At 57.6% G+C, this 27,671-nt stretch overlaps 1 protein-coding gene across 4 annotated transcripts in view; it reads right to left on the bottom strand.

Moving 5' to 3' along the window:
* Positions 1 to 27,671, bottom strand: part of LOC116957890 (unconventional myosin-VIIa) — a 208,022-nt gene that overhangs the window by 71,798 nt on the left and 108,553 nt on the right. For all 4 annotated transcript variants that reach the window (XM_076054144.1, XM_076054143.1, XM_076054146.1 and 1 more), the window contains 8 exons: positions 26,127 to 26,233; positions 22,613 to 22,666; positions 18,864 to 19,001; positions 15,300 to 15,458; positions 11,797 to 11,889; positions 10,144 to 10,238; positions 2,866 to 2,950; positions 1,200 to 1,418 (listed from right to left, as the gene is read on the bottom strand). In XM_076054144.1, the coding sequence (XP_075910259.1) occupies positions 1,200 to 1,418; positions 2,866 to 2,950; positions 10,144 to 10,238; positions 11,797 to 11,889; positions 15,300 to 15,458; positions 18,864 to 19,001; positions 22,613 to 22,666; positions 26,127 to 26,233 (950 nt within the window). The remainder of the gene's footprint in view (positions 1 to 1,199; positions 1,419 to 2,865; positions 2,951 to 10,143; positions 10,239 to 11,796; positions 11,890 to 15,299; positions 15,459 to 18,863; positions 19,002 to 22,612; positions 22,667 to 26,126; positions 26,234 to 27,671) is intronic.

Below are 27,671 nucleotides of genomic sequence, written 5' to 3'. Positions count from 1 at the left end.
CTCACCACACTCAGCACACTCACTCACCACACTCACTCACCACACTCACTCACCACACTCACTCACCACACTCACCACACTCACTCACCACACTCAGCACACTCACTCACCACACTCACTCACCACACTCAGCACACTCACTCACCACACTCACTCACCACACTCACCACACTCACTCACCACACTCACTCACCACACTCATCACACTCACCACACTCACTCACCACACTCACTCACCACACTCACCACACTCACTCACCACACTCACTCACCACACTCACTCACCACACTCACTCACCACACTCACCACACTCACTCACCACACTCACCACACTCACCACACTCACTCACCACACTCACCACACTCACTCACCACACTCACTCACCACACTCACTCACCACACTCACCACACTCACTCACCACACTCACTCACCACACTCACTCACCACACTCACTCACCACACTCACTCACCACGCTCACCACGCTCACTCACCACACTCACCACACTCAACGCGCTCACTCACCATTCTCACCACACTCACTCACCACACTCACCACACTCACTCACCACACTCACTCACCACACTCACCACACTCTCCCATGCGTCTCTCTCATGCGTCTCTCTTGTACGTGTCTCCCGCGCGTGTCTCTGCGTGTGTCCCGTGCGTGCGTGTCTCCCACGCGTGTCTCTGCGTCTCTTCCACGCGTGTCTCCTCACGTGCGTGTGTCCCATGCGTGTCTCTGCGCGTCTGCTGCACGTGCCTCTGGATGTCTCCCTACGTGCGTGTTTCTGCGTGTGCCCAGTGCGTGTCTCTGTGTGTCACACGTGCGTGGGTGTCTCCCGCGCGTGTCTCCCGCGCGTGTCTCTGCGTGTTACACGTGCGTGACTCTGCGTGTCTCCCGCGCGTGTCTCTGCGTGTCCCGCGCGTGTCTCTGCGTTTCACACGTGCGTGTCTCTGCGTGTCTCCTCCCGCGCGTGTCTCTGCGTGTCTCTGCGTGTCACACATGCGTGTCTCTGCGTGTCTCCTCCCGCGGGTGTCTCTGCGTGTTTCTGCGTGTCTCTGCGTGTCTCCTCCCGCGCGTCTCTCTGCGTGTCTCCTCCCGCGTGTGTCTCCTCCCGCGCGTCTCTCTGCGTGTCTCTGCGTGTCTCTGCGTCTCTGCGCGTGTCTCCGCGTGCCACGCGTGCGACCGCGCACCTCGGCGCGGAGGCGCAGGTAGAGGCGCCGCGCGACCAAGCGCCGCGTGTGGGCCTGCAGCGTGATGACGGCCCACAGGCGGTGGCGGAACGCTCGGCGCACCAGGAAGCCGCGGCAGCGCGCCTGCAGCGCCGTGACTCGCGCCCGCGCCGCGCCGTAGCGCCGCGCCAGCCGCCGGGCGTGGAACAGCGCCTGCAGGCGCCCCAAGCCCTGCACCAGCTGGCGGAGGGGCAAGCACAACGGGGCCCCGTGAGGGCCGCGTCAGCTCGAAACCCGCGGGCCTTGTGTTTCCCACGAGACCTGCCCACAGATGCATCGCTCCGGACAAGTGGACCGCCACGGTGTGGGGATTCACCCTGAAAACACGTGACGCCGGTTCTAAGTGTGGAGGGTGGGGGGGGGAACGAGGACCCACGTGACCACCACGGGGAGAGAGAGAGACACAAACTCCAAATACACAGCAGCAGCAGGCGTCAGGGTCGGGGTCGAACCCACGACCTCCTGTATACCAGGCGAGGTAGTTACCATCTCCTAGCCACCGTGATGATGATGAGAGAGAGAGAGACGCAGACTCCAAATACACAGCAGCAGCAGGCGTCAGGGTCGGGGTCGAACCCACGACCTCCCGCACACCTGGCGAGGTAGTCAACATCTCCCAGCCACCGTGGAGTCGTCAGAGGCGGGCGCCCTTGGCAGGGGCCTCCTCCCTGTCAGGGCCCCACTCCGCTCGGCGCTCCGACGGGAGTCTCGCCGCCGTACCAGGCGCTCGCTGCCTCGCAGCAACAAGGACCTGGGTTCGACTCCCGACTGTAGGGCCGCTCGCTCCACGGAGTGCGTGTTGCGTGGTTCTGTCCGGGCTCTACGAGTGTCTGTATTGGCGTGGCGAGTGAGGTGAGCGGAGACGTCACTCACTTGTGATCAAAGACAAGGATCCCCCCGCGTAGCCTGCAACAGACTGTTGGGGCAAGTGCTGTTAGGGGGTGGGTGGCCAGCAGTACACGGCACACCAGCTATTAATTTTGACGCCGAGTCGACCTAGGGGAGGCCCAGCACCGGTTCAGATGTAATCATCGCCGTTGTGTTGGTGGCCGTGAGCGGGAATCGCACTCGGGTCACAGCCGGCTTCGGAGCGCAGCGTAGCGCTCACCGCTGCACCACCGCTACTCACTCACCGCTACTCGCTCACCGCTACTCGCTCACCGCTGCACCACCGCCACTCGCTCACCGCTGCACCACCGCCACTCGCTCACCGCTGCACCACCGCTACTCGCTCACCGCTGCACCACCGCTACTCGCTCACCACTGCACCACCGCTACTCACTCACCGCTACTCGCTCACCGCTACTCGCTCACCGCTGCACCACCGCCACTCGCTCACCGCTGCACCACCGCTACTCGCTCACCGCTACACCACCGCTACTCGCTCACCGCTACTCGCTCACCGCTGCACCACCGCTACTCGCTCACCGCTGCACCACCGCTACTCGCTCACCGCTGCACCACCGCTACTCGCTCACCGCTGCACCACCGCTACTCACTCACCGCTGCACCACCGCTACTCACTCACCGCTGTACCACCGCTACTCGCTCACCGCTGCACCACCGCTCGTGATAACGTGCACACGGCGGCAGCGGCAACATCAGCGCCCCCTGCCGGGATTCGTACCGCCACGTAGCTCCTGCGACACTGGTATCCACGCCATGCCGTCTGGATCACGATGCTCGCACGGCGCATCTTCAGGTACGACGTTCTGTGAGGCGTGGGTGAGACACGGGTGAGACACGCGGGTGAGACACGGGTGAGACGTGGGTGAGACACGGGTGAGACACGGGTGAGACAGGGTGAGACACGGGTGAGACACGGGTGAGACACGCGGGTGAGACACGGGTGAGACAGGGTGAGACACGGGAGAGACACGGGTGAGACACGCGAGTGAGACACGGGTGAGACACGGGTGAGACACGGGCGAGACACGGGCGAGACACGGGCGAGACAGCGTGAGACACGGGTGAGACGCGGGTGAGACACGGGTGAGACACGGGTGAGACACGCGGGTGAGACACGGGTGAGACAGGGTGAGACACGGGAGAGACACGGGTGAGACACGCGGGTGAGACACGGGTGAGACACGGGTGAGACGCGGGTGAGACAAGGTTAGACACGGGTGAGACACGGGTGAGACAGGGTGAGACACGCGGGTGTGACAGGGTGAGACGCGGGTGAGACACGCGGGTGAGACACGGGTGAGACATGGGTGAGACGCGGGTGAGACAAGGTTAGACACGGGTGAGACACGGGTGAGACAGGGTGAGACACGCGGGTGAGGCACGGGTGAGACACGGGAGAGACACGGGAGAGACACGGGAGAGACACGGGTGAGACGCGGGTGAGACAGGGTGAGACACGGGTGAGACACGCGGGTGAGACATGGGTGAGACACGCGGGTGAGACATGGGTGAGACACGGGTGAGACGCGGGTGAGACACGCGGGTGAGACACGGGTGAGACACGGGTGAGACGCGGGTGAGACACACGGGTGAGACACGCGGGTGAGACACGGGTGAGACGTGGGTGAGACACGGGTGAGACAGGGTGAGACACGGGTGAGACACGGGTGAGACACGCGGGTGAGACACGGGTGAGACAGGGTGAGACACGCGGGTGAGACACGGGTGAGACAGGCGAGTGAGACACGGGTGAGACACGGGTGAGACACGGGCGAGACACGGGCGAGACACGGGCGAGACAGCGTGAGACACGGGTGAGACGCGGGTGAGACACGGGTGAGACACGGGTGAGACACGCGGGTGAGACACGGGTGAGACAGGGTGAGACACGGGAGAGACACGGGTGAGACACGCGGGTGAGACACGGGTGAGACACGGGTGAGACGCGGGTGAGACAAGGTTAGACACGGGTGAGACACGGGTGAGACAGGGTGAGACACGCGGGTGTGACAGGGTGAGACGCGGGTGAGACACGCGGGTGAGACACGGGTGAGACATGGGTGAGACGCGGGTGAGACAAGGTTAGACACGGGTGAGACACGGGTGAGACAGGGTGAGACACGCGGGTGAGGCACGGGTGAGACACGGGTGAGACAGGGTGAGACACGGGTGAGACAGGGTGAGACACGTGGGTGAGACACGTGGGTGAGACACGGGTGAGACACGTGGGTGAGACACGGGTGAGACACGTTAAAGAGGGTGGTGAGACACGGGTGGATCATGGCTGAGAGAGATGCGGGAAAGACGCAGTGACAAGTGACATACAGGCGTGGGCGTGCATCTCCGTGAGCACGTATGGGTCTCATGGGTGCGTGTGTTTGCGTATGTACGTGCATACATGTTTACGTGCGTGCGTGCGTGTGTGCGTGTATGCGTGTGTGCGTGCGTGTATTTGCGTGTGCCAGTATGTGTGTATATCCATGTGTGTGTGTGCTTGTGTGTGTGTGCACAGCAGGTTGGCACAGTAGGGGGCACAAGTGGTGCATCAGGAAGTCATCTCAGTCAGTCGACCCGTGGCACTTGGGTCTGCCCCGTGACCTCCTGCCAGCGGGTGTTCGACAATTCACGTGGCCTCAAGGTGCACATAGCCTGGCACAAGCGTCGTGGTGGCGTCACCGCCACTTAGTGGCGAATAGCGGTTGTTGTTGTTGTTGTAAGTGTGTTGGTGTGTGTGTCAGTGTGTCCGTGTTTGTGTATGTGCGTGTTTTCTGTGTGCGTGTTTTATTTGTGCGTATTTGTGTGTGCGTGTGTGTACATGTGTGTCAGTGTGTACATGTGTGCGTGTTTGTGTGTACTTGTGTGTGCTTGTGTGTGTGTCAGTGTGTGTGTCCGGCAAAACAACCCCCTACCTCCTCGCGGTGCCGGACGGGCAACTCTGTCGTGGACAGCGCTGTGGGGGGAGATCCAATTTTGATTGGCTCCTCCCCTCATGGCATATGTGTCCACCACAGGGGCTAAACGGGGGCTCTGGACGGGTGCGAGGGGCTGGTAACCCCTCCACCTTCAATTAATTACCATGAAACTACGAATTAAACTGAAATATGTAACAACTAAGCTTGTGCCGGAGGCCCCGGGGGGCCAGGCGTCTATGACGTCTCCTGGCCAAACCCCAATTGGCGGAGCCAGGAGATTGAATACCTACCCTCGGGGCTACTCCAGAAACAACGAAAAGCCACTACGGTTGGCCACGTGGAATGTTCGAACGCTCACTGCAGAGGAGAGGCTGCCACTCCTCTGTCGGGAGCTGGACCGGTACCGCCTGGATCTATGCGGCATTCAGGAGGTCCGGTGGACCGACTCTGGCTCCTGCCACCATGAGGGGTGGACAGTCCTCTACTCGGGGCAGCAGACTGCCAAACAACAGGGTGTGGGTCTTCTTTTGAACAAAAGAATGAAGGGGGCGTGGGAGCGTGGCGGTGAGGTGTGGGAAGCTGTAAGCCCCAGGCTACTTTGGGCTCGCCTTCCCATCAACCGGAGGCGAGGAATGGTGGTCGTGGTTACTTATGCCCCCACCGAAGATGAACATCCGTGGAGGGATGCAGGCAAAGCCGATGAGTCAGATGCCTTCTATGACCTCCTGTCACAGGTGCTGGCTAAAGTGGCCCCTCGGGATAGAGTCATCATGTTGGGTGATTTCAATGCCCGAGTTGGTCATGATACTGGCACCTGGTCTGGAGTGATTGGAGGGCATGGGCCAGATCAGCTCAATAACAACGGTAGGAGGCTGCTAGATTTTTGTGCAGCCCATGGGCTTGTAATTACCAACACGCTGTTCCGGCATCGGCGCATCCACACAACATCATGGATGCATGCCGGGTCCAAGCAAGAACATCTGCTGGACTACATAGTGACGGACCAGCGAATGCGAGCCCATGTCCTTGACACCAGGACCTACCGTGGAGCTGATCTGCCCTCTGACCATCGACTAGTCATCTGTAAGATGCGCCTGCCATTCTTCCACTCCGGTGGTGGGTGTACACCCAGGACCCCATTCCAACCTAAAGTGGCCTGGTCTCAGTTATCTGATGAAAGTTGCAAGCGAGAATTTCATCATCGCTTGCGGCTGGGATTGGTATCGTCCCCGACTCCTCCTGATGTCGAGGGTAAATGGGCGAGGTTTAGGACTGTGACTCATGCAGCTGCAATGGCTGCTTTGGGTACGCGGTTCAGACCTCCCCAGACACCCTGGATGACAGAGGAGTTGTTCACGATGGTTGAGAAAAAGCGACAGGCCCACTGTCATCGGCTACAGAATCCCACGTCAGAGAATGAGGAGGCTTACCGCAGCCTTCGCTCGGAGGTTCGGAGAGCCGTGAGGCGCTGCAAGGATGGGTGGTGGTCGCGGGTTGCTGAGGAGATGGAGTCTGCCTCAGTGGCCTGTGATCACAAATCTCTATTTAACTCCATCAAAAAAGTAACCTGCAGCGCCACACCTATTACCATCATTAGGGGAAAAAACGGTGATCCAATTTCCGACCCCCAGGAACAGGTTCGCAGATTTGCTGAGCATTTCTGTGAGGTCCTGGGGGAGGGAAAATCCCTCAGCCAGGAAAACATCGTGGCACAAAGTGAGGATGACCCTGCTGAGGCTGCGGTGCCTCAAATATTGGATGAAGTCACCCCCTGTGAGTGGCTGGCTGAGGTGCCATCTGCAGAGGAAGTATTGAAGGCGATCCGGAGTCTGAGACCAGGAAAGGCAGCGGGCAGAGATGATCTCCCAAGCGAAATGCTGAGGGAGGGTGGCGTTTGTGCACAGACTGCCCTATATGACATCATAACAACAGTCTGGACCACTGGACGGGTTCCGCAGGATTGGAAGGATGCCCTGGTGGTCCCCCTTTTTAAGAAGGGGGACCGCACAGACTGTAACAACTACAGGGGCATCTCACTCCTCAGTGTGCCGGGAAAGGTCCTGGCAAGGATTATTCAGCATCGCCTTGCCAGGCACGCTGAGGAGAGGCTTGCGGAGCCCCAATGTGGTTTCAGGAAAGGGCGGTCCTGCACAGATGCCATATTTTCTGTCCGTCTGCTACAGCAGAGGTGTAGGGAATTCCAACAAGACCTACATCTCTGCTTTATTGACCTGGTCAAGGCCTATGATACCATCAGTAGGCCTGGGCTCTGGGTCGTTCTTCGTGCTTTTGGAGTACCTGACCCTCTGCTCACGATCATTAAGGACCTTCATGATGGTGAGCGGGCCCGGGTAAAACTACGTGGCCGGGAGTCAGAGTCATTCCCTGTACACCTTGGGGTGCGACAGGGATGTCCTCTGGCTCCCACATTATTTAACATCTATTTTGACCACGTAGTTCGTGAAGCCTTCAATAGCTGTACCGGGGGAATCTCCATATGGTACAGATATAATGGGAGGCTCATCGATGCCCGGGTGCGGTCAAGGGATGGCTCCCTATTGCTCAACCACGTTATGTATGCTGATGACTTGGTAATAGCTGCTCAGTCAGAGGAGGAGTTGGAGACACTGCTGCTGAGACTGGAGCGTGCCACTAAGAGGTGGGGCCTTACCATCAGCCCGACCAAAACTAAGCACCTGCCTGGGTATTTTGTACCATCGGACACTCCACCCCCACAACTCCCAATCGGTGATGGGGCAGTTGTGGAGAGAGTGGAGAGTTTCCCATACCTGGGCAGTGTGCTTATGACTGGCTCCAGTTTAACAGCAGAGGTCTCACTCCGAATCAGTCGAGCGGCAATATCTTTTCATCGGTTGCGTAACGCTGTGTGGAAGCTACCTGGTCTGTCGCTCCGCACTAAGCTTCAGGTCTTCTCGGCCACGGTCATTCCCTCCCTTCTCTACGCTTGCGAAACGTGGACCCCCCTAATGGAACATCTTCGCCGGTTAGAAACATTTAGGCTGGCCTGCCTACGATCCATCCTGGGTTTAACCAGACTGGATTGTGTGAGGAGCTCACAAATCCTTGAAAGATCTGGGCAGGGTCCCATCGGTGAGCTCCTCCGGCAGGCAAGGCTGCGATGGCTGGGTCATGTAGCCCGCATGCCCAGCCACCGCATGCCGAAACAGCTTTTGTTTGGCCGGATTGAGGGGGCTAAGCTGGCGCGGCACGGGCTAGAGAAGAGATGGAGTGATGTGGTACAGGAGGACGTGGAGCTGAGTGGACTTGCCGATGACTGGTACCAGCGGTGTCAAGATCCGGCCTCTGTGGAGGAGGCTCGTGAAGGATGCTACTGGGCAGTTGGAGGCAGTCGCCCTCCAACAACAACGGAGGGCGGAGGAGCGACGCTCACAACAGCGAGCGGAGCGCCGGGTGGCTAAAGCACAGCAGGTTGGCACAGTAGGGGGCACAGGTGGTGCATCAGCCAGTCATCTCAGTCAGTCGACCCGTGGCACCTGGGTCTGCCCCGTGACCTCCTGCCAGCGGGCGTTCGACACTTCACGTGGCCTCAGGGTGCACATAGCCTGGCACAAGCGTCGTGGTGACGTCACCGCCACTTAGTGGCGAATGGCGGTTGTTGTTGTTGTTGTTGTGTGTGTCAGTGTGTACGTGTGTCTACGTGTTTGTGTGTACGTGTGTGTATGTGTGTGTGTGCTTGTGTGTGTCAGTGTGTTTGTGTGTGTGTCAGTGTGTGTGTGTGTGTCAGTGTGTACGTGTTTGTGTGTGTGTGTGCGTGTGTATGCGTGTGTGTGGAGAGAGTGGAGAGTTTCCCATAACTGGGCAGTGTGCTTATGACCGGCTCCAGTTTAACAGCAGAGGTCTCACTCCGAATCAGTCGAGCGGCAATATCTTTTCATCAGTTGCGTAACGCTGTGTGGAAGCTACCTGGTCTGTCGCTCCGCACTAAGCTTCAGGTCTTCTCGGCCACGGTCATTCCCTCCCTTCTCTACGCTTGCGAAACGTGGACCCCCCTAATGGAACATCTTCGCCGGTTAGAAACATTTAGGCTGGCCTGCCTACGATCCATCCTGGGTTTAACCAGACTGGATTGTGTGAGGAGCTCACAAATCCTTGAAAGATCTGGGCAAGGTCCCATCAGTGAGCTCCTCCGGCGGGCAAGGCTGCGATGGCTGGGTCATGTAGCCCGCATGCCCAGCCACCGCATGCCGAAACAGTTTTTGTTCGGCCGGATTGAGGGGGCTAAGCGGGCGCGGCACGGGCTAGAGAAGAGATGGAGTGATGAGGTACAGGAGGACGTGGAGCTGAGTGGACTTGCCGATGACTGGTACCAGCGGTGTCAAGATCGGCCTCTGTGGAGGAGGCTCGTGAAGGACGCTACTGGGCAGTTAGAGGTAGTCGCCCTCCAACAACAACGGAGGGCGGAGGAGCGACGCCCACAACAACGAGCGGAGCGCCGGGTGGCTAAAGCACAGCAGGTTGGCACAGTAGGGGGCATAGGTGGTGCATCAGCCAGTCATCTCAGTCAGTCGACCCGTGGCACCTGGGTCTGCCCCGTGACCTCCTGCCAGCGGGCGTTCGACACTTTACGTGGCCTCAGGGTGCACATAGCCTGGCACAAGCGTCGTGGTGACGTCACCGCCACTTAGTGGCGAATGGCGGTTGTTGTTGTTGTGTACGTGTGTGTCAGTGTGCGTGTGTGTCAGTGCGTGTGTGTGCGTGTGTGTCAGTGTGTGTGCATGTGTGTGAAGTGTGTGTCAGTGCGTGTGCGTGTGTGTTAAGTGTGTGTCAGTGTGTGTGTGCGTGTGTGTCAGTGCGTGTGTGTCAGTGTGTGTGTGTGTGCGTGTGTGTCAGTGTGTGTGTCAGTGCGTGTGTGTGCGTGTGTGTCAGTGCGTGTGTGTCAGTGTGTGTGTGTGTGCGTGTGTGTCAGTGCGTGTGTGTAAGTGCGTGTGTGTGCGTGTGTGCGTGTGCGTGTGTGTCAGTGTGTGCGTGTGTGTGCGTGTGTGTCAGTGTGTGTGTCAGTGCGTGTGTGTCAGTGTGTGTGTCAGTGTGTGTGTGTGCTGCACCTCTCCTTGAATCCGCGCACCACCTTCTGGATGAGGATGACGCGGTCGGTGATGGCTTTGTCTCGCTCGATCTCCAGCAGCATGTCATGGTGGTCCTGGTTGGAGCACAGTGTGGTGTCAGTGTGGTGTCAGTGTGGTGTCAGTGTGGTGTCAGTGTGGTGTCAGTGTCAGTGTGGTGTCAGTGTGGTGTCAGTGTGGTGTCAATGTCAGTGTGGTGCCAGTGTGGTGTCAGTGTGGTGGCAGTGTCAGTGTGGTGTCAGTGTGGTGTCAGTGTGGTGTCAGTGTCAGTGTGGTGTCAGTGTGGTGTCAGTGTGGTGTCAGTGTCAGTGTGGTGCCAGTGTGGTGTCAGTGTGGTGTCAGTGTCAGTGTGGTGCCAGTGTGGTGTCAGTGTGGTGGCAGTGTCAGTGTGGTGTCAGTGTAGTGTCAGTGTGGTGTCAGTGTCAGTGTGGTGTCAGTGTGGTGTCAGTGTGGTGTCAGTGTCAGTGTGGTGCCAGTGTGATGTCAGTGTGGTGGCAGTGTGGTGTCAGTGTGGTGCCAGTGTGGTGCCAGTGTGGTGTTAGTGTGGTGTCAGTGCGATGTCAGTGTGGTGTCAGTGTGGTGTTAGTGTGGTGTCAGTGTGGTGTTAGTGTGGTGTTAGTGTGGTGTCAGTGTGGTGGTAGTGTGGTGTCAGTGTGGTGTCAGTGTGGTGTTAGTGTGGTGTCAGTGTGGTGTTAGTGTGGTGCCAGTGTGGTGTTAGTGTGGTGTCAGTGTGATGTCAGTGTGGTGTCAGTGTGGTGTCAGTGCGGTGTCAGTGTGGTGTTAGTGTGGTGTCAGTGTGGTGTTAGTGTGGTGTCAGTGTGGTGTTAGTGTGGTGCCAGTGTGGTGTTAGTGTGGTGTCAGTGTGGTGTCAGTGTGGTGTTAGTGTGGTGTCAGTGTGGTGTTAGTGTGGTGTTAGTGTGGTGTCAGTGTGGTGGTAGTGTGGTGTCAGTGTGGTGTCAGTGTGGTGTTAGTGTGGTGTCAGTGTGGTGTTAGTGTGGTGCCAGTGTGGTGTTAGCGTGGTGTCAGTGTGATGTCAGTGTGGTGTCAGTGTGGTGTTAGTGTGGTGTCAGTGTGGTGTTAGTGTGGTGTCAGTGTGGTGTTAGTGTGGTGTCAGTGTGGTGTCAGTGTGGTGTCAGTGTGGTGTCAGTGTCAGTATGGTGTCAGTGTGGTGCCAGTGTGGTGTCAGTGTGGTGCCAGTGTGGTGCCAGTGTGGTGTTAGTGTGGTGTCAGTGTGGTGTTAGTGTGGTGTCAGTGTGATGTCAGTGTGATGTCAGTGTGGTGTCAGTGTGGTGTGAATGTGGTGTCAGTGCGGTGTCAGTGTCAGTGTGGTGTCAGTGTGATGTCAGTGTGATGTCAGTGTCAGTGTGGTGTCAGTGTGGTGTCAGTGTGATGTCAGTGTGGTGTCAGTGTGGTGTCAGTGTGATGTCAATGTTGTGTCAGTATGACGTCAGTGCGGTGTCAGTGCGGTGTCAGTATGGTGTCAATGTTGTGTCAGTATGATGTCAGTGTGGTGTCAGTGTGGTGTCAGTGTGGTGTTAGTGTGATGTCAGTGTGGTGTCAGTGTGATGTCAGTATGACGTCAGTGTGACGTCAGTGTGACGTCAGTGCGGTGCCAGTGCGGTGTCCCGCCCGCACCTTGAGGAAGATCTTGGTTTTGCCGATCTGCCAGTCGTCCTCCCGCGCCAGCACGGCCCCCGCTATCCTCTGGCAGGTGCCTCGCAGATCCTCCTGCAGCAGTAGGGGGGGGGAATGGGGGGTCGAGGGGTGGGGGGCGGGACACACAGAGGTGGACACACACACGCAGAGAGGTGGACACACACACACAGAGGTGGACACACACACAGAGGTGGACACACGCACACAGAGAGGTGGACAGACACACACACACAGAGGTGGACACACACACAGAGGTGGACACACGCACGCACACACACAGAGAGGTGGACACACGCACACAGAGAGGTGGACACACGCACACACACACGCAGAGAGGTGGACACACACACACAGAGAGGTGGACACACGCACACACACAGAGGTGGACACACACACACAGAGAGGTGGACACACGCACACACAGAGAGGTGGACACACACACACACACAGAGGTGGACACACACACAGAGAGGTGGACACACGCACACAGAGAGGTGGACACACACACAGAGAGGTGGACACACGCACACAGAGAGGTGGACACACGCACACACACACAGAGAGGTGGACACACGCACGCAGAGAGGTGGACACACGCACACACACACAGAGAGGTGGACACACGCACACAGAGAGGTGGACACACGCACACACACACACACAGAGAGGTGGACACACGCACACAGAGAGGTGGACACACGCACACACACAGAGGTGGACAGAGAATAATGGTGAACACAGAGAGAAGGTGGACAAAGAGATGGTGGACACAGACAGAGAGAGAAGGTGGACACACGCACACAGAGGTGGACACACACCCACGCACACAAACAGAGGTGGACACACGCGCGCACACAGACACACACACAGAGAAACACACAGAGACACACATACAGACCCACAGACAGACACACAGATTGACACACACAGATACATACACACAGATACACACACACACAGACACACATACAGACCCACAGACAGACACACAGATTGACGCACACAGATACACACAGATACACATACAGACAGACACACAGAGACACACATACAGACCCACAGACAGACAGACACACAGATTGACACACACAGACACACAGATACACACACACAGGCAGACACACAGAGACACACATACAGACCCACAGACAGACAGACACACAGACACACAGATACACACACACAGACAGACACACAGAGACACACATACAGACCCACAGACAGACAGACACACAGATTGACACACACACACAGACACAAACACACACACAGACAGACACACAGATACACACACACAGACCCACAGATAGACAGACACACAGATTGACACACACACAGACACACAGATTGACACACACACAGACACACAGATACACACACACAGATACACACACACAGACCTACAGACAGACAGACACACAGATACACACACACACAGACACACAGATACACACACACACACAGACACACAGATACACACACACACATACACACACACAGATACACACACAGACACACAGATACACACACACAGACACACAGATACACACACACAGACACACAGATACACACACACACAGATACACACAAATACACACACACACACAGATACACACACACACAGATACACACGCAGATACACACAGACACACAGATACACACACACAGACACACAGATACACACACACACAGATACACACAAATACACACACACACACAGATACACACACATACACACACACAGAACCACACACACACACAGACCCACAGATACACACACACACACAGACACACAGATACACACACAGAGACACAGATACACACACACACAGAGACACAGATACACACACACAGACACACAGATACACACACAGAGACACAGATACACACACACACAGATACACACACACAGACACACAGATACACACACACACAGACACACAGATACACACACACAGAGATACACACACAGATACACACACACACAGATACAACAACAACAACAACCGCCATTCTCCACTAAGTGGTGGTGACGTCACCACGACGCTTGTGCCAGGCTATGTGCACCCTGAGGCCACGTGAAGTGTCGAACGCCCGCTGGCAGGAGGTCACGGGACAGACCCAGGTGCCACGGGTCGACTGACTGAGATGACTGGCTGATGCACCACCTGTGCCCCCTACTGTGCCAACCTGCTGTGCTTTAGCCACCCAGCGCTCCGCTCGTTGTTGTGAGCGTCGCTCCTCCGCCCTCCGTTGTTGTTGGAGGGCGACTACCTCCAACTCCCCAGTAGCATCCTTCACGAGCCTCCTCCACAGAGGCCGATCTTGACACCGCTGGTACCAGTCATCGGCAAGTCCACTCAGCTCCACGTCCTCCTGTACCACATCACTCCATCTCTTCTCTAGCCCGTGCCGCGCCCGCTTTGCCCCCTCAATCCGGCCGAACAAAAGCTGTTTCGGCATGCGGTGGCTTGGCATGCGGGCTACATGACCCAGCCAACGCAGCCTTGCCCGCCGGAGGAGCTCACCGATGGGACCTTGCCCAGATCTTTCAAGGATTTGTGAGCTCCTCACACAATCTAGTCTGGTTAAACCCAGGATGGATCGTAGGCAGGCCAGCCTAAATGTTTCTAACCGGCGAAGATGTTCCATTAGGGGGGTCCACGTTTCGCAAGCGTAGAGAAGGGAGGGAATGACCGTGGCCGAGAAGACCTGAAGCTTAGTGTGGAGCGATAGACCAGGTAGCTTCCACACAGCGTTACGCAACCGATGAAAAGATATTGCCGCTCGACTGATTCGGAGTGAGACCTCTGCTGTTAAACTGGAGCCAGTCATAAGCACACTGCCCAGGTATGGGAAACTCTCCACTCTCTCCACAACTGCCCCATCACCGATCGAGAGTTGTGGGGGTGGAGTGTCCGATGGTACAAAATACCCAGGCAGGTGCTTAGTTTTGGTGGGGCTGATGGTTTAGGCCCCACCTCTTAGTGGCACGCTCCAGTCTCAGCAGCAGCGTCTCCAACTCCTCCTCCGACTGAGCAGCTATTACCAAATCATCGGCATACATAACGTGGTTGAGCAATAGGGAGCCATCCCTTGACCGCACCCGGGCATCGATCAGCCTCCCATTATATCTGTACCATATGGAGATTCCCCCGGTACAGCTATTGAAGGCTTCACACAGATACACACACACAGACACACACACACAGACCCACAGATACACACACACAGACACACAGATACACACAGACACACACAGACACACAGATACACACACAAAGACACACAGACACACAGATACACACACACACAAAGACCCACAGATACACACACAGGCACACAGACACACAGATACACACACACAGACACAGACACACAGACACACACAGATACACACACACAGACACACACACAGATACACACAGACACACACACACACAGATACACACACACAGACACACAGATACACACACACACACCTGCTTGTAGGCGGGCTTGATGCCGGGCAGTAGCACGCGGTAACGCTCCACAAACTCGACGAAGGTGTAGCGGATGGGGTAGCCCGCACGGCGGATCCGGATCGTCTCCATCATCCCCGAGTAGCGCAGCTGGCGCACGCACAGCTCCCGGTCGAAGAGCTGCGCCCGGAGAGACACGTGCCGTGGCCGGGGGGAGAGACACGTGCGGTGGCCGGGGGAAGAGACACGTGCGGTGGCCGGGGGGAGAGACACGTGCCGTGGCCGGGGGGAGAGACACGTGCGGTGGCCGGGGGGAGAGACACGTGCGGTGGCCGGGGGGAGAGACACGTGCGGTGGCCGGGGGGAGAGACACGTGCGGTGGCCGGGGGGAGAGACACGTGCCGTGGCCGGGAGGAGAGACACGTGCCGTGGCCGGGGGGAGAGACACGTGCGGTGGCCGGGGGGAGAGACACGTGCCGTGGCCGGGAGGAGAGACACGTGCGGTGGCCGGGGGGAGAGACACGTGCCGTGGCCGAGAGGAGAGACACGTGCGGTGGCCGGGGGGAGAGACACGTGCGGTGGCCGGGGGGAGAGACACGTGCGGTGGCCGGGGTGAGAGACACGGACGGCAGAGGGGTGAGAGGAGACACGGGGGTGGGGGGGGGGAGGAGAGGCGCGAATCAGAGAGACACGGAGGAGAGACAGGGGAGAGACACGGAGGAGAGGCACGGAGGAGAGACAGGGGAGAGACACCGGGGAGAGGTGAGAGAGACACCGGGGAGACACGCGGAGAGGAGAGACACGGAGGAGAGACAGGGGAGAGACAGGGGAGAGACAGGGGAGAGACACGGAGGAGAGACGCGGAGGAGAGGTGAGACAGACACAAAGAGGTGAGAGAGACACGGAGAAGAGAGACGCGGAGGTGAGACAACGGGGAGAGACGCCAAGGAGAGACACGGAGCAGAGGGACACGGAGTGAGCGAGCGAGCGAGTGAGCGAGAGGGATAGCGGCGGGGAGTGGAGCGGGGAGAGGGTGCGGCAGGAAGTCCACGCCACAACCTCGCAGGGGACAGCGCGGGGATTGTGTCGTGCTCCTCCGGGATTGTGTCGCGCACGCACGTGTGTGAGTGTCGTGTGGGTGTGTGTGATTCATATCTGTGCGTCATGTATGTGTGTCACGTGTGCGTGTCGTGTGTGTGGTATGTGTGTGATTGATGTGCGTGTGTCATGTGTGTGTGTGTGTCGTGTGTGTGTCGTGTGTTTGTCGTGCGTGTTGTGTGCGTGTCGTGTGCGTGTCGTGTGTGTTGTATGCGTGTCGTCTACGTGTATGTGTGCGTATGTGCACATGTGTATGTATACATGTGTGTGCATGTGTGTGTATGTGCGTGTGTTTATGTGTGTGTGTATGTGTGTGTATGGGCACGGTCCCATCGGTGAGCTCCTCCGGCGGGCAAGGCTGCGTTGGCTGGGTCATGTAGCCCGTATGCCCAGCCACCGCATGCTGAAACAGCTTTTGTTAGGCCGGATCGAGGGAGTTAAACGGGCGCGGCACGGGTTAGAGAAGAGATGGAGTGATGTGGTACAGGAGGATGTGGAGCTGAGTGGACTTGCCGATGACTGGTACCAGCGGTGTCAAGATCGGCCTCTGTGGAGGAGGCTCGTGAAGGACGCTACTGGGCAGTTGGGGGCAGTAGGCCTCCAACAACAATGGAGGGCGGAGGAGCGACGCTCACAACAACGAGCGGAGCGCCGAGTGGCTAAAGCACAGGTGGTGCATCAGCCAGTCATCTCAGTCAGTCGACCCGTGGCACCTGGATCTGCCCCGTGACCTCCTGCCAGCAGGCGTTCGACACTTCAAGTGGCCTCAAGGTGCACATAGCCTGGCACAAGCGTCGTGGTGACGTCACCCCTACTTAGTGGCGAATGGCGGTTGTTGTTGTTGTGTCAATGTATGTGCAACAACTACAGGGGCATCTCACGTATAAGTATGCCGGGAAAGGTCCTGCAAAGGATTATTCAACATCGCCTTGCCAGGCACACTGAGGAGAGGCTTGCGGAGCCCCAATGCGGTTTCAGGAATGGGCGGTCCTGCACAGATGCCATATTTTCTGTTCGTCTGCTACAGCAGAGTTGTAGGGAATTCCAGCAAGACCTACATCTCTGCTTTATTGACCTGGTCAAGGCCTATGATACCATCAGTAGGCCTGGGCTCTGGGTTGTTCTTCGTGCTTTTGGAGTACCTGACCCTTTGCTCACGATCATTAAGGACCTTCATGATGGCGAGTGGGCCCGGGTAAAACTACGTGGCCGGGAGTCAAAGCCATTCCCTGTACACCTTGGGGTGCGACAGGGATGTCCTTTGGCTCCCATATTATGTAACATCTATTTCGACCACGTTGTTCGTGAAGCCTTCAATAGCTGTACCGGGGGAATCTCCATATGGTACAGATATAATGGGGGGCTGATCGATGCCCGGGTGCGGTCAAGGGATGGCTCCCTATTGCTCAACCACGTTATGTATGCCGATGATTTGGTAATAGCTGCTCATTCAGAGGAGGAGTTAGAGACGCTGCTGCTGAGACTGGAGCGTGCTACTAAGAGATGGGGCCTTACCATCAGCCCCACCAAAACTAAGCACATGGCTGGGTATTTTGTACCATCAGACACTCCACCCCCACAACTCCCAATCGGTGATGGGGCAGTTGTGGAGAGAGTGGAGAGTTTCCCATACCTGGGCAGTGTGCTCATGACCGGCTCCAGTTTAACAGCAGAGGTCTCACTCCGAATCAGTCGAGCGGCAATATCTTTTCATCGGTTGCGTAACGCTGTGTGGAAGCTACCTGGTCTATCGCTCCACACTAAGCTTCAGGTCTTCTCGGCCACGGTCATTCCCTCCCTTCTCTACGCTTGCGAAACGTGGACCCCCCTAATGGAACATCTTCGCCGGTTAGAAACATTTAGGCTAGCCTGCCTACGATCCATCCTGGGTTTAACCAGACTAGATTGTGTGAGGAGCTCACAAATCCTTGAAAGATCTGGGCACGGTCCCATCGGTGAGCTCCTCCGGAAGGCAAGGCTGCGTTGGCTGGGTCATGTAGCCCGCATGCCCAGCCACCGCATGCCGAAACAGCTTTTGTTTGGCCGGATTGAGGGGGCTAAATGGGCGCGGCACGGGCTAGAGAAGAGATGGAGTGATGTGGTACAGGAGGACGTGGAGCTGAGTGGACTTGTCCATGACTGGTACCAGCGGTGTCAAGATCGGCCTCTTGGGAGGATGCTTGAGAAGGACGCTGCTACCAGCAACAAGGGAGGGCAGAGGAGCGATGCTCACAACAACGGGCAAAGCGCCGGGTGGCTAAAACACAGCAAAGTTGGTACAGTAGGGGGCACAGGTGGTGCATCAGCCACTCGTCTCAGTCATCTCAGTCAGTCGACCCGTGGCACCTGGGTCTGCCCCGTGACGTCCTGCCAGCGGGTGTTCTACCATTCACGTGGCCTTAACGTACACATAGCCTGGCACAAGCGCCGTGTTGGTGTATGTGTGTGCATGTATGTACGTGTATGTATGTGTGTGCGTGAGTTCACCATCGGCTTCTTGAACTCGTTCGGCTTGATGCAGCGCACGAAGAACGGCTGGCAGCCGCTCAACGTCTTCATCAGCTGCTCCAGCGAGCGCTTGAACTGCGTGCTCAGCGTGGGCGAGCGCTTGCGTGTCTCGGCGCCCTGGGGGGCACGGGGGGGGGGGAGACGGAGACAGTGAGGTACGGGGGGAGCCACACGCTGGTACCGCTCTGGCACCACTCTGGTACCACGCTGGTACCACGCTGGTACCACACTGGTACCACTCTGGTACCACGCTGGTACCACGCTGGTACCGCTTTGGTACCATTCTGGCACCACTCTGGTACCATGGTGGTACCGCTCTGGTACCACTCTGGCACCACTCTGGTACCATGCTGGTACCGCTCTGGTACCACTCTGGCACCACTCTGGTACCACGCTGGCACCACTCTGGTACCACGCTGGTACCACGCTGGCACCACTCTGGCACCACACTGGTAACACGCTGGTACCATGCTGGCACCACTCTGGTCGCACGCTGGCACCACTCTGGCACCGCACTGGTACCACTCTGGCACCACTCTGGTACCGCTCTGGTACCACGCTGGTACCACGCTGGTACAACGCTGGTACAACGCTGGCACCACTCTGGAACCACGCTGGTACCACTCTGGTATCATTCTGGTACCACGCTGGTACCACGCTGGTACCACGCTGGCACCATTCTGGCACCACTCAGGTACCACTCTGGTACCGCTCTGGTACCACTCTGGTACCGCTCTGGCACCACTCTGGTACCACGCTGGCACCACTCTGGTCCAACTCAGGTACCGCTCTGGTACCACGCTGGTACCACTCTGGCACAACTCTGGTACCACTCTGGTACCGCTCTGGCACCACTCTGGTACCACTCTGGCACCACTCTGGTACCACTCAGGTACCGCTCTGGTACCACTCAGGTAACACTCTGGTACCACTCTGGTAACACTCTGGTACTACTCTGGTACCAGAGTGGTACCACTCTGGTACCACGCTGGCACCACTCTGGTACCGCTCTGGTACCACGCTGGCACCGCTCTGGTACTGCTCTGGTACCACGCTGGTACCACGCTGGTACCACGCTGGTACCACGCTGGTACCACTCAGGTACCGCTCTGGCACCACTCAGGCACCACTCTGGCACCACTCTGGCACCACTCTGGTACCACTCTGGTACCACTCTGGTACCACTCTGGTACCACTCAGGTACCGCTCTGGTACCAGAGTGGTACCACTCTGGTACCACTCTGGTACCGCTCTGGTACCGCTCTGGTACCGCTCTGACACCGCTCTGGTACCACTCTGGCACCACTCTGGTACCAGAGTGGTACCACTCTGGTACCAGAGTGGTACCACTCTGGTACCACTCTGGTACCACTCAGGTACCACGCTGGCACTGCGTTGGCACCACTTGAGCATCAAACCCGAACCACGCCCCCATTGCACCCATCGTTACACCACCACCATCATCACTTTTCCGCAATCACCAATATTCACGATATGACCTCACCATGCACTTCCCACTCCATTGTGTAAACTCACACAGCACCGCACACTACACACACCACACACACTGTACACACTGTACACACCACACACCACACACACACACACACCACACACACCACACACACACCACACACACACACAAACCACGCATCACACACACCACACACACACACAAACCACGCATCACACACACCACACACACACACACACCACGCATCACACACACACACGCCCAACACACACGCACCACACACACACCACACACACACACCACACGCCACACATCACACACACACACCACACACACGCCCAACACACACCACACACACACATCACACACACACATCACACGCCACACATCACACACACACCATGCATCACACACACCACACATCACACACCACACATCACACACACCACACACACACCACACACACCCCACACACACACAACACACATCACACACACACCACACATCACACACATCACACACACACCACACACACACACCACACACACACCACACAACACACATCACACACACACCACACATCACACACACCACACACACACCACACACACACACCACACACACACCACACACACACCACACACACACCACACACACACCACACACACACAACACACATCACACACACCACACATCACACACACACGCACCACACACACACACACCACACACACACATACCACACACACACACACACACCACACATCACAAACACACCACACACACCACGCATCACACACACACACCACACATCACACACACACAACCCACATCACACACACACACCACACACACACCACACATCACGCACACACACACCACACACACCATACATCACAAACACACCACACACACACACCACACATCACACACACACACCACACAACACACACACCACACATCACACACCACACATCACAAACACACCACACACACACCACAAATCACACACACCACACACACACCACACACACACCACACATCACGCACACACACACACACACCACACATCACAAACACACCACACACACACACCACACATCACATACACACCACACATCACATACACACCACACACCACACACACACCACACATCACACACACCACACACACACCCCACACATCACAGACACACCACACACACACCCCACACATCACAGACACACCAAAAACACACACACCACGCATCACACACACACCACACATACACCACAGATCACACACACACCACACATCACACACACACCACACACACACCACACATCACAAACACCACACATCACACACACACCACACACCACACACACACATCACACCACACACACACCCCACACATCACAGACACACCACACACACACCACACATCACACACACACCACACACACACCACACATCACACACACCACACATACACCACAGATCACACACACACACCATACACACACCACAGATCACACACACACACATCACACACGCACCACACATCACACACTCACTACACATCATACACCACACACCACACACACCACACCACACACCACACATACACCACACATACACCACAGATCACACACACACACCATACACACACCACAGATCACACACACCACACACACCACACCACACATCACACACTCACTACACATCACACACCACACATACACCACACATCACACACCACACATCACACACACCACACCACACATCACACACACCACACACTCACTACACATCATACACCACACCACACATGACAAACTCACTACACATCAAACACACACCACACACATCACACCACACACATCACACACACCACACACACACCACACATCACACACACACCACACATCACACACACACCACACATCACACACACACCACACACATCACACCACACACATCACACACACACCACACACACACCACACATCACACACACATCACACACACACCACACATCACACTCCACACACACACCACACACACACCCCACACATCACAGACACACACCACACAAACACCACGCATCACACACAGACCACACACTATACCACACATCACACACCACACATCACACACCACACACACACACACACACCACACACACACACACACCACACACACCACACACACACCACACACACATACACCACACACCACACATACACCACACACACACCACCCCAGTCCTACCTTGGGGGGGCGCGTGTAAGAGCCGGACATTGTGCCCGTGTAGCCGCACAGAAACTACGCGGAGATCGCAGGGTGCAGGAGGGAGGGAGGGGGGGTAGAGAGGGGGGACGCACGAGTGGGGGGCAGGGAGTGGGGGGGGGGGCAGGGAGGGGGCAGAGAGGGGGGGCAGGGAGGGGGAGAGATCCGTGAAGTGGGGGGGGGGGGCTCCTCCGTGTGCAGGCAGGGGGCGAGAAGCGCGACACACAGTTAGAACCACAACCACCACACCACAACCACCACAACCACAACACCACCACGACACCACCACCACAACACCACCACCACCACGACACCACCACCACAACACCACAACCACCACCACCACGACACCACCACCACGACACCACCACCACCAAGGCACCACCACCACAACACCACCACCACCACGACACCACCACCACCAAGGCACCACCACACCACCACCACGCCACCACCACCACGACACCACCACCACCACGACACCACCACCACGACACCACCACGACACCACCACCACCACGACACCACCACCACCACGACACCACCACCACGACACCACCACCACCAAGGCACCACCACACCACCACCACCACGACACCACCACAACACCACCACGACACCACCACCACGACACCACCACAACACCACAACCACCACCACAACAACACCACCACAACACCACCACCACCACGACACCACCACCACCAAGGCACCACCACCACAACACCACCACGACACCACCACCAAGGCACAACCACACCACCACCACACCACCACCACCACGACACCACCACCACGACACCACCACCACGACACCACCACCACCACCACGACACCACCACCACGACACCACCACCACCACGACACCACCACCACCACCACGACACCACCACCACAACACCACCACCACGACACCACCACCACGACACCACCACCACGACACCACCACCACCAAGGCACCACCACACCACCACCACAACACCACCACCACGACACCACCACCACGACACCACCACCACAACACCACCACCACGACACCACCACCACGACACCACCACCACGACACCACCACCACGACACCACCACCACGACACCACCACCACCAAGGCACCACCACACCACCACCAAAACACCACCACCACGACACCACCACCACGACACCACCACCACCACAACACCACCACCACGACACCACCACGACAACACCACCACGACACCACCACCACCACGACACCACCACCACCACGCCACCACCACCACAACACCACCACCACCACGACACCACCACCAAGACACCACCACCACGACACCACCACCACCACCTTCGTATGGAGCGACAGACGAGGTAGCTTCCACACAGCGTTACGCGACCGATGAAAAGGCAATGCAGCTCGACTGATTCGGAGTGAGACCTCTGCTGTCAAACTGGAGTCGGTCATGACACACTGCCCAGGTATGGGAAACTCTCCACTCTCTTCACACCTGCCTTATCACCAATGGGGAATTGAGGGGGTGGAGTGTTTGATGGCACCAAATACCCGGGCAGGTGCTTAGTTTTGTAGGGGCTGATGGTAAGGCCTCAACTCTTAGTAGCACGCTCCAGGTTCAGCAACAGCACCTCCAACCCCTCCTCTGAGTGAGCAGCAATCACCAGATCATCAGCATGGTTGACCAATAGGGAGCCATCCTTCGACCACACCTGATCATCGATCAGCCTCCCATTGTATCTGTACCAGATGGACATTCCTCCGGTACAGCCATGGAACTATTTGGTCGAAAAATAAGTGAAATACTGTAGGTGCCAGAGGACATCCCTGTCACACCCCAAGGTGAACAGGGATTGGCTCTGACTCCCGGCCACGTAGTTTTACCCAAGCCCGCCCACCATCATGAAGATCCTTAATGAGCGTGAGCAGAGAATCAGGGACTCCGAAAGCATGAAGATAAACCCAGAGCCCTGGCCTGTTGATGGTATCATAGGCCTTGACCAGGTCAATAAGGCAGAGATATAGGTCCTGGTGGAATTCCCTACACCTCTGCTGTAGCAGATGGCATCTGTGCAGGACCGCCCTGGCCTGAAACCGCATTGGGGCTCCTGGCAAGGCGACGTTGAATAATCCTTGCCAGTTTCTTTCCCGGCACATTGAGAAGGGAAATTTCCCTGTAGTTGTTACAGTCTGTGCGGTCCCCCTTCTTAAAGGGGGGGACCACCAGAGCATCCTTCAAATCCTGCGGAACCCGTCCAGTGGTCCAGACTGTTGTTATGATGTCATGTAGGACAGCCTGCGCACAAACGCCACCCTCCCTCAGCATTTCGCTTGGGAGATAATCTCTGCCCGGTGCCTTTCCTGTTCTGAGACTCTGGATTACCTTCCGTAAAACCTCCACCGCCACTCGACGTGACCACCCCAGCTGAAAGCCCAGTGGGGGCTGAGTGGGGGGCCAAGGTACAGGGGGGGGGGTACAGGCGGAGCTCTGTGGCTCTGCCTGGCCAAGACCCCTGGAGAGGCAGCACCGTGGCCCAGAGCGTTGGACGTGCGTTCACCTGCACACTGCCTTGCATGTGCGTGTCCCCTAACCGTGTGCACGCACGCGCGTATGCGTGTACACGCGTGTGCGTGTACACGCGTGTGCGTTCGTGTGCATGCGAGTGCGCGTGGGTCTGCCGGTGAGCCTTCGACACTTCACGTGACATCAAAGTGCACCTGGCCTGGCACAGTCGCCATAGAGACGTCATCGTCACTTGGTCGTGGATGGCGGGTGTTGGTGTTGGTGTTGGCGTGCATGGGGAGCGGTAGCGTAATGGTGAGAGCGTTGCACTACGGACGTGGCCACCCGGGTTCGATTCCTGCTCGTGGCCAACACCAGTGACAATTATCCGAACTGGTCCTGGGCCTCCCCTAGGTCGACTCAGCCTCAAATGAGTACCTGGTGCGACGTGTAGACATCGCCACGAGGGAGACAAAGGCGGCCAGGCGTGGTGCTGGCCACCCACCCCCCTCGTGTGCCGTGCCAGCCTTCATAAGTGCTCGCTAACAAGACTTGCCCCAACAGTCTAAGGTTACACGATTCTTTGTCTCTGCGTGCACGTGCGTGCGTGTGCGTGCGTGTGCGTGTGCGTGCGTGTGCGTGTGTGTGCGTGTGCGTGTGTGTGCGTATACGCGCGTGTGTGTGCGTATACGCGCGTGCGCGTGCGTGTGTGCACGTGCGTGCGTGCACGTGCGCGTGCGTGCGCGTGCGTGCATGTGCGTGCGTGCACGTGCGTGCACGTGCGTGCGCGTGCGTGCGCGTGCGTGCGTGCGTGTACGTGTGTGCGTGCGTGCGCGCGGGTGCGTGTGCGTGAACGTGCACGTGAGTGTGCGTGCGTGTACGTGCGTGCGTGTACGTGTGTGCGTGCGTGCGCGCGGGTGCGTGTGCGTGTACGTGCACGTGCGTGCATGTGCGTGTGTGCACGTGCGTGTACGTGCGTGTACGTGCGTGCGTGTGCTTGCAGTACCATGGCGACGTCGGGCTGGAAGATCTGCTTGATGAACTTGTTACGGGAGGAGTGCACCAGCTGAATGATGTCTCCGTGCAGCGTGTCACGGTTCTTCTCCAGGAAGCCTGCGGGACAACACGCACAGTGCCCCCCACGTCACTCACTCCCCCCCACCCCCACGTCACTCACCACACCCCCACGTCACTCACCGCCCCCTCCACGTCACTCACCACACCCCCACGTCACTCACCGCCCCCCCTTCACGTCGCTCACCGCCCCCCCCACGTCACTCACCGCCCCCCCCACGTCACTCACCACACCCCCACGTCACTCACCGCCCCCCCCACGTCACTCACCACACCCCTACGTCACTCACCGCCCCCCCCCACATAACTCACCGCCCCCCCCCACGTCACTCACTGCCCCCCCCCCGCCCACGTCACTCACCGCCCCCGCCCCACGTGGTCGCCTGTGTTGCGATGTAAACTTCGTGGTTTTTTTGCTATTTTCTTTGAACCTATCTAGGTGACTTTACCGAAAGACCCAAAGAAGTTGAATCCCCCATGTCGCATCAAAAGACTGTTGGGGCAGTGCTGTTAGCGAGTAGCACCTATGAAGGCTGTCAGGCACACAAGGGGGGTTAGTGGCCAGCACCACGCCCGGCCGCCTTTGTTTCCCCAGTGGCGATGTTTGCCAACCGCACCAGATACTCATTTGAGGCCGAGTCGGCCTAGGAGAGGCCCAGGACTGCTTCAGATAATCGTCACTGGTGTTGGCAGTGAGTGGGGATCCAACTTGGCTCGCTGGCTTTGTAGCGTGGCGTGCCAACCGCTACGACACCGCTTCCCACTTGGCCACACACAACAACAACCGCCATTCGCCACTAAGTGGCGGTGACATCACCACAGCGCTTGTGCCAGGCTATGTGCACTTGAAGGCCAAGTGAAGTGTTGAACGCTCGCTGGCAGGAGGTCACGGGACAGACCCAAGTGCCATGGATTGGCTGACTGAGATGACTGGCTGATGCACCACCTGTGCCCACTTGCTGTGCTTTAGCCACACGGCGCTCCGCTCGTTGTTGTGAGCGTCGCTCCTCCGCCCTCCGTTGTTGTTGGAGGGCGACTGCCTCCAACTGCCCAGTAGCGTCCTTCACGAGCCTCCTCCACAGAGGCCGATCTTGACACCGCTGGTACCAGTCATTGGCAGCGGGCGTCCCCCTTGCATCACTACGTCTCTTCTCTAGCCCGTGCTGTGCCCGTTTAGCCCCCTCTATCCTGTCAAACAAAAGCTGTTTCGGCATGCGGTGGCTGGGCATGCGGGCTACATGACCCTGCGAATGCAGCCTTGTCTGCCGGAGGAGCTCACCGATGGGAATGTGTCCAGATCTTTCAAGGATTTGTGAGCTCAAAAAATCCGGCCTGGTTAAACCCAGGATGGATCATAGGCAGGTCAGCCGAAATATTTCTAACCGGTGAAGATGTTCCATGAAGGGGGTGCACGTTTCGCAAGCGTAGAGAAGGGAGGGAGTGACCGTGGCCGAATAGACCCAAAGCTTCGTGTAGA

This window comes from Petromyzon marinus, chromosome 64 (assembly GCF_048934315.1).
Source record: "Petromyzon marinus isolate PM22_M1 ecotype Great Lakes invasive population chromosome 64, UKy_Petmar_22M1.pri1.0, whole genome shotgun sequence".
Taxonomy (NCBI): domain Eukaryota; kingdom Metazoa; phylum Chordata; class Hyperoartia; order Petromyzontiformes; family Petromyzontidae; genus Petromyzon; species Petromyzon marinus.
Note: the sequence above shows the minus strand (reverse complement) of the source record. Positions and strands in the feature narration are given on the sequence as shown.